This window comes from Thunnus thynnus, chromosome 8 (genome assembly GCF_963924715.1).
Source record: "Thunnus thynnus chromosome 8, fThuThy2.1, whole genome shotgun sequence".
Taxonomy (NCBI): domain Eukaryota; kingdom Metazoa; phylum Chordata; class Actinopteri; order Scombriformes; family Scombridae; genus Thunnus; species Thunnus thynnus.
The window spans coordinates 27,755,039-27,763,604 of NC_089524.1; the positions used below are offsets into that span (position 1 = coordinate 27,755,039).

The window sequence follows — 8,566 nt, forward strand, 5'->3', positions numbered from 1 at the left end:
CACCACAAGATTTCATCTGACAACCTCACAGTGCTTAGACATTTTAAAGTAGAAAAAAAGGAGAAGGTCTGAATACCAAACGCTTACCACCCAGGATTAGTGCTTACACATACCCTGACAGAGCAGAACTCACCTTTTACCTGCATCAGCATCGTGTATATTCTTAAACTGTGGTGTCTCTGGACTGTTTACCCTATATACTCACATCAAATGCTTGTTGAACTTGTTAGCACTTTAACTGAACTATGAAGTGAGTTGGTCTCATAAATCACTAATATCAAGTATTTTAATGGAAGATTTTGTAAAACTAGCGTCTCGCCTGTTGGTCTTAAACCTGAGTTCCTGGGTTAACTGCAATATATATTAACACACATAAGTTTCTAATTTGTGTTGTCCTGTTCTTGTTCGGAGACAATTTCTTAACACACATTTCCATTTTGCGGGAAAAAAAAAAATCCAATCAGAAGACTGATTTTTGTAGAACATGATGCAATGATTTTGAACATCATTTGGATGAGATGATCTAAAAGTAATAGTTTGACATTTTGGGAAGTGCGCTTCTTCACTTAGTTAGATAAAAATCAATGCCACTCTTATATCTTTCCTTTAAATGTGAAGCTACAGCCAGCAGCCAGTTAGCTTAGTTTAGCACAAAGAAAAACAGGGGGAAACAGCTAGCCTAGCACTGTCTGATGGTAACAAATCTGCCTGCCAGTACCTATAAAGCTCACCAACTAGCACATTATATCTTGTTTGTTTAATCTGCACAAAAACTGCAGAGTAAAAATGGCAATTTACAGTTTTACATGTCGAGTCATGTGCTGAATTATTTTGAATTAGGCTACTATTAGGCAGATTTTGCTTTTTTTTTATTTTGGACACCTTTGGCTAGCTGTTATCCCCCATTTCCAGCTAAGCTAAGCTAACTGGCTGCTGGCTGTAGCTTCATCTAACTCACTGCCAAAAAATGTAAAAGTGAAGTTGCTTATTAGTTCTCTGGAAGTCACTGCACATAAATAATAGTAATGCAGAAACTTCCCTAAGCATTGATTATAAGTAACCTGAATTCCCTTATTTCCTGAAATTGGACTAACATTGGCTGATAATAAATAGGAACACATGTTGTTCCCTTTAATCAATCAATCAATCAAGTTTATTTGTCACATGTAATCATATAAGGTACAATCACAGTGAAATGTAATCCTATTACTGTGATTGTACCTTTAGTGGGCTGATGGCATCCTGCATTGTTACAGAAAATGATGTGAACCTCCTGCTGTTATGGTTTCTCTTTTGGTACCAAATGAATGCATGTCGTCCCAACTGTGGATAGATTCATGTGTTCAGCAGGTGGATAACATCAAATACAGCATACAGTACATGACATCATTTCACCTGTGGCCCAGTTACCATCTACACAGAACAGTTTAACTGGTAAGAGGCTCAACTCCAGCATGCAAATCCTTCATAACTGATTCTGAGCTTCTGAATTTCGCTTGCCAAGCAAATCTCTGTTGGCTGCCATTTATCCACAGTAGAACACTGAGCCCTATTGTTTTTTTTCTACATGGTGATTTGTCTCACTCCACATAAACTATAGAAATGTTTCATTATTTATAATGCATCAGTTACTCGTTGACCTTCTAATTACATATCCTCACTGTTTGTAGTGCACTCTTTGGAATTTCCTCCCACGCAGCATGATTATGAGGGGAAATATTTGGTCATTTGCCTTCAAGATGTTACGTTTAGCTCTTTTCCTACAAATGTAAATACTAGCACATTATCTGGCACATCATATACATGTATCCAGGCCCTTTAGGCTGGTGGAGCCTCTGATTGAACCAACATAGTTGTTCTGGGAGTAGGAAGATGTTACTCTGTTGCTTCTTTTTTGTGTTCCCTTTACCACGTCTAGACATCTGAGCCTCTCCCCATTTTGAATTCACCATGCAGCACGTGTCGCCTTTGTTTTCTCCTTCGACTGCACACGGTGGCTCCTGCATTTATGTATGAGTACACAAGGGCAGGTGTGAAAGGCATGATTGTGTAAGTTGAATCTGAGGCTTTCGCACAAGGGAGAAGGCACGCACAAATTTTATGATGCACTGAGGACTTCCAAGAGGAAATGAATCTAGTTATGTAAGCTGTTGCCAAGCAGGATGGACTGTGGGTCATTTAAACTCTAGCTGGAGTGAGAAGTAATGTGAAGCATAGCACTGTGCTCTCTGACCAACATCTCTGCAGTCTGATGATAGGGAAGTTTGTCTGTATCAAGGGCATTAAAATAATCACATTCATTTTGTCTCAACAAGCCATTATTGTTAGATTCTGTGATCGTTAATCTCTCTTCTGTTATATGGAAAGGTCACACAGCCTGAAGATTTGCATTCTTCATACCATATGATCATGGTATGAATGTGAAAACTGACTGTTGATCATATCTGTAGTGGATTTCTGTATGATTCCGGCTGTACTTACTAACAAAAGTGCATAAAAAGGCAACATAGCTCCTGTATGTTAACACACTGAGTTCAAACTGACTTTGAGTTTTTCTTTGAGATGTTGGAGAACTTTATGGACAGCAACTTCATGTAAAACTTAAATGTTGGCGAAGACATTAGCAGAGTTTGGCACTTTACCTCGAGCAGAGGACACTCGTGGGACTCTTATATAACCTTCATGCGCACTCATTTCTCTCCAGACTGTTGTGCTGTCAGTTGTCTTGCTGGCTATATTTACTTGCTCTCTGTACCTGAGAAATATGAGATGTAGCTCAGTTGTCAATATGTGCACCTGTTGTTTCTAGTAGCAACTGGCTGCCTGGTTCTACCTGCCATGGTTTGCATGTCAACATGTTAATAAAAATTGTTAAACTATAAGTCACCCAGTTGTCTTTTATTTAGGTCTAAGAAGCCATCACATGAAGTTTGCATTGTTTAGGGTTAACATCAGGGTTAAATGCATCAGATTACATCACTGTCTTGCATACTTTTTCTTATTCTTTTGTGCTTTTTTCCCCTCACTTAAAGCTCGCAATTTCATGCAGTTTGATCAAATGTTATTTGCATATTGAATGAAATGATCCTGGAAAAACAAGTTTTTTAAAAGTCAAAAGTCACAGTTTATATGCTACCATGGTGATTCATGTCAAAATGTGAGTGATTTTTTTGTAGCTGTCTGCTATGACTTTTCTTTTTGATAACTTTTACTTGGAGTTATTAATATTAAAATTCAATCCCCACTGACATCTATTGGATTTACATTTCAGCCAGTAACTGCACTGATATTTCAAAAATCAACTCTGTGTTGATCATCTGATGACATGTACAGTCTGTGAGTTATTATGGCATTTCAAGGACGGATTCACAATTTTTTTTCCCCCCAAGTCTGTCTTAAAACAGTCAGGAACCCAAATGAACACTGAAATGTGTTTTTCTTGTTGTAATCTCCCGTTCATACTGACCATTAGAAGATCCTTCATAATGCACTTACAATGTAAGTGATGGAGGACAAAATCCACAGTCGTCCCTCTGTGCTAAAATGTGTTTAAAAGTTTAGCTGAAGCTAATTTGAAGCTTCAGCGTCCAAATGAGTCACATCAAGTAGATATCTTTCAAAGTTAGTCTTTTTAGTGCCAAAGTCCCTCTTGTATCCCCCATCACTTACACTGTAAGTGCATTTGAAGGGGATCTTCTAGTGGTCAGCATGAACAGGAGGAATGATCACAGCAAGGAAAACCTGTTTCAATGTTCATTTGGACACCCGACTGACGTCATTTGATCCTGACTTGTAAAAACATGGAGGCCCATTCAGACCCATAGTATTTAAAACTCAGGACCTGCATAAAGTCCATTCAAATGTCAACTGGTCATTATCACCCACTAATCAACTGTACACAAGCTCATTATGATGAGATGTACAGTTTGAGTAATAATTTACAAAATACATTACATTCTGTGGTGGCCCATTTGCTACCATTGTATCTATAACTTACTTAATGTACTGGTATGAAGTATAAACTCCATTCAAATTTTAACATGCTCACTGTTGCACACTGATCAAAAGCTCATTGTGGTCACATGTACAGTTTCAGTTGAATACCGTAACGCATCAAATCCTAATGCTGAAGTGTTTTAAAGTCCATATTCATCGCATCTATCATCCAAACGTCGCACAGCAATAACACGCACGTTGTTCAGGACATGCTTCTCTAGTTTTCACTGTTTATTGAAGTCAGTTTGAATCGTCTAAATGTTATTTCTTTCTTTGACAAGAGAACTTCTTCAGGTATTCCACCCTCAACAAATATTAAAGAACCAACTTCTAAAGTTGAACATGTGGATGCTGGTAAACATTTTACCCCTCCTCAACACACAACACATTCTTAACCGGAGGGATATCACAGCATTTTAACAATAGTTTAGACAAAAAACTATAAAACAATAAAAATGGTAGATAAAATGAATCAGTACCATCTGTGGTGAAAACTTGCTAAAAAGTTCATTGGCAAAGGACAGAGACAGCTTTCCAAGACACGTCCGTGGGATATTAGAAAATTTCACACCCATGTGAGTGTTTTGTCAGTGGGGCGCTGCAGCTGTCCAGATTCCTGAGGGGCCGGGGGGGTGGAACAATAGTTCCTCAGTCAGGCCTCTTTTAAAGAAAATACTGTAGTTTCTCCTTTCAAAGTTCTACATTAGCATTGTTAGTGAGCCAACTGCAGTTAAGTATCAGTAATGCTCGAGATTACTGCCACGCTTAGTCATAGGCTGGACGGATAAGTCAGTCAGGTGAGAGCTAACCAACCCAACGCTGCCACCCTGGATCCTGGCAGTCGTCTCCCAAGAAGGACCCATCTCTTGCTTTTTATGGCCCTCGCCTGCAGGGGATTTGAGGAAGGATTAGTGCTACTAAAAAGGACAGAAGGATAGAGACTGGTGAGCACAGTGGCGGCACAAACCAGCCTCATCTGTCTCTCTCTTCTTGTTTATTTCCCCCTCCCCATATCTTCTCTATCTGCATAGACCTCACTGGTGTTGAACAGGTATCACTGTAAAAATAAGCTGCCGGCTCCCCGTTTCAATTTCATCCGTCTCTGACTGGCTGCTCTTTCCACTTGGATTCTCTCCAGTTCATCGACCCGCCTCGGCTGAAAAAAAAACAACCCAAGAGCCGTGCTTGCAGCTCCCAGTGGACCATATTCCAGCTTCTTGCGTTGTTATTCCACCTTTTGCCTTCTGCCTTGAATACCAGGCCCCTGGAAGACAGGAAATGTTGAGGAAAATAGTCAGCTGAGTATTAAAATGAAAGCATTATGACACAGCTGCATACAGGAACAAATACTGGAGCATAAGGGCTGCATTCAATAGGATTAATAATGCTGGTGAGCTCTTTTAATCGCACTAGATATAGAGCAGTGCTACGCTGGAGGCAGTGAGATAAGGGGCACCCACTACCACCACCCTGTGTCTTGCTCCATCGCTGATGGCTTGCAGGCTGCACAGCCCTAAAGGGTCTGCTTGTGAGAGCTGGTGGTGACAGGCCGGTGGTAACCCTGGGAGCTCTATGCCGTCACGGACAGCCGTATACAATGATCCCCTTCTCGACAGCACAGTCTGAGGCCCAGTGACTCTCTGCCAGCCCCCCGCTATCCATGAGAGGACCCGGCAATGCCAGGGAGAAAACAATGAGGCCTCTATTAAACAGCAGATCAGTCGCTCATTAAGGAGGGAGAAATATTTCTGACTGTCCCGCTCTGATGGCTACAAAAATCAGTCACAGCGGTGTCACTTGTTCTCAAATGCCATTGCTGGATTATTAAGCTTAAGGTTTAGCCTTTGGAGCACACAAATACATTTTGTTCATTCAACTGCAACATTAGTTTGTTGTTGTTGTTCAGGTGGTAGGTTAAGCCTGTAAAGTGTGGTTTGTTGCATAGTACAGTAGTAAGTGAAACCACACTTGATGTGAGATAGCAACACCTTTACATATTAATAGATTATGAGGCTCCGACAGAGCTATTATCTACAACACAGAGAGCAGAGTCTGTATCTGATTAACACAGCAGACAGATCATGTGAGGACAGACTGCAATAGTGAAAATGACAAAATACAATCAACAGGTGGATTTTGTTACAGACTCCCCTCCAGACATGTTTTAAGACATATAAAAACTCTTTCCACAAAATTGTTCAATTGCAGTTACATGTCTGTGCACTGCATGTTTCAGGTTTCCACATCACGCTTGTCACAAGACTCATTTCCAAACTACCTGTAATGTCACAAAATCCTGCATGTAAGAGCAAACTTATAACTCTAAACTTCCCTAAAGTGAAGACGGCCTTCTCTAGTTCAACTCTACATACGTCATTCTGCACAGTGACGCTCAAACATCCAACGACAATAACAATCAACACATTTTTAAGTGAAGGGGGACTGTAAATGCATCGAATCAATCATCATTGCTTGTCTGTGCTTGCAGAGCTAGTGGAATAAAAATGTGATACTCTACTGATCCCCAGATAGACGCTCTGTTTTCAATATGACTCAGGTCAGAGGGAGGTCAAAAGTCAAGGATCAGACAGTAAACAGCAGCAGTCCTAGAGCTGGATGGTTTCTGTCAAACCACTAACTTCCTGTATTGGTAGAAGTGCTGATTTGAAAACAAGATGAGCGTGGGCAGCATCTAGGACACTATGTTCACCATCAAACACTCTTAAACCACACCCCCCCCCCCCCCCCTTCATGTGATCTCACATACCTTAATGATTCTTCATGGCTCGTGCTCATGTGGTTTTGTCCATGCTGTTCTTCTGATACCCCAGCTGTCTCATGACCTCGCTGCAGTAGGCCTCCACCTGATTTATCTGCTCAACATTGAGTCGCTCCCTCCAAGCATATATGGCCTCTTTAGCATCCCTAGACGATATCAAGAACGGTTTGTCTGAGGAATAGCCCTGGCCGTGCGTCATGTTCAGAGCAAACCTCTCCAAAGCAGGAGAGCTGGAGAGGTTGGAGAAGCGGAACAACCTCTGGAGCTCCTCCATGGGGTGCAGGACCAGGTCCTCGTAGCGGATGCGGAGATAGTTCCTTTTCACCCAGGGAGGGGAGTTCACCACCAGCATCATGTCACTGAGCCAATTGTCACAGATGAGCTCCATGGCGCTGGAGACGTAGCTCTCAGCCCGGTTCACCCTGTTGTTCGGCACCAGCAGACGCTTATACTTGTCGTTCTGCTTCTTGCTCCTCAGCACCTGGATGCTCTCCTTCACCAGGGCCTGCTTGGACTTCAGCCGCGAGTTGTGCACGGCCCTTGGGTCTCTGAAGAGCTGAATGATCTGGAGGTTTATCGCCGGGTCTTTCATCAAAGGAACCAGCGTGCTTAGGTCCAAAACACGGACTCCTTTGATCACCACCACCTTGTACTTTTTACACTCCCTCTCCAGCTCCCTAATGTCCCTCTTTTGGCATTTCGCGCACTGGTCCTCTTTCACCAGCCCTATCTCGTGCCGCTTGTGTGCATCACACAGCGGCTCCGAGCATATCACCTTGTTCATTTTCCAACCGAAGATGAACGACGTAGTGATGTTTTGCGAGCCTGCGTAAAGTTTGAGGACGGAGAAATCGCAGCGGTACAAGGCGTTCATCATGTCCCGCACTGCACCCTGCAGACTGGCTGCATCCCCTGGGTACAGAGCCTGCCATATATGCCACATTGGCTCGTACAGGTAGAAAACATCGGGGTGCTGGTTGAACAGCTCCCCCAAAAATGACGAACCCGTCCTCCAGGTGGCGTGCAGGTAGATGTGTATCCGAGACTGGCTCCGGTTGACGGCGTACTCCGCCGCGTCGCTACCGTTGAGTTTGTAACCGTTATCCCACAGCAGCGCCACCGTGTTCTCCAAATCTGGGCATCTGGGCTGTTGTTGCGGCAGTCCGTGTTTCGAGTGTTGGACGGATTTGTCCCGGTAATCTAACACATAGGGGATTAGCAGAAGTAAACCTGAATATGCCAGAATCAAGATTAGGTATTTCTTATGTAGCCGCCTCTTCATTTCCTTTTGCCGTGAGGGGGCTGGGTTAGCTGCTTCTCTGATGGATCGGCACAGCGATATGAACAACACCGCTGTGGCGACTCTAAAGTTATGCGTGAGAGGAGGAGAGGGTGCTAGCCACGCCCCATTAAAGACAAAATAACATTATCTCTCCTTTATATATATCCATTATTTCTCACAGAAACTCAGTCTGTTAACGCTGCTTGGTAAAATAAGTATCACAAAACCATTACACAATATGTAGTTTTTCTTTCTTTCTTTGGGGAACACTCAAAAGAATAGTTCGGTGCTTCTCGGGGGAGGAGCGCCATAATCCAATCTAAAAGCCTTGAAGGCGAGAGGCTCCAACGGCTACCACCTGTCGTAACGGACTGCAATGCATTATGGGAGAAGTGTTCCCACTTTCTTCTTCTTCTTCCTGTCTAATGGCGAATTGCCACCATTCGGAGCACTATCGCCACCAACTGTTGAATTAGTTCTTAATTCCTTCAAATAGTTATAGCTTCTTA

General features: G+C 42.6%; 1 protein-coding gene across 1 annotated transcript; it reads right to left on the reverse strand.

Moving 5' to 3' along the window:
* Positions 1-2,883: 2,883 nt before the first annotated feature.
* chst7 (carbohydrate (N-acetylglucosamine 6-O) sulfotransferase 7) lies at positions 2,884-8,145 on the reverse strand. Its single transcript, XM_067597734.1, has 2 exons — positions 6,764-8,145; positions 2,884-5,260 (listed from the first exon to the last, which is right to left on the reverse strand). The coding sequence occupies exon 1, from the start codon at positions 8,055-8,057 to the stop codon at positions 6,789-6,791; it is 1,269 nt and encodes a 422-aa protein (XP_067453835.1). The 5' UTR covers positions 8,058-8,145; the 3' UTR covers positions 2,884-5,260; positions 6,764-6,788.
* Between the last annotated feature and the right edge of the window lie 421 nt (positions 8,146-8,566).

Excerpts from the sequence above, each read along its gene's own strand:
- chst7 (XM_067597734.1), bottom strand. The coding sequence starts at position 8,057 with ATGAAGAGGCGGCTACATAAGAAATACCTAATCTTGATTCTGGCATAT.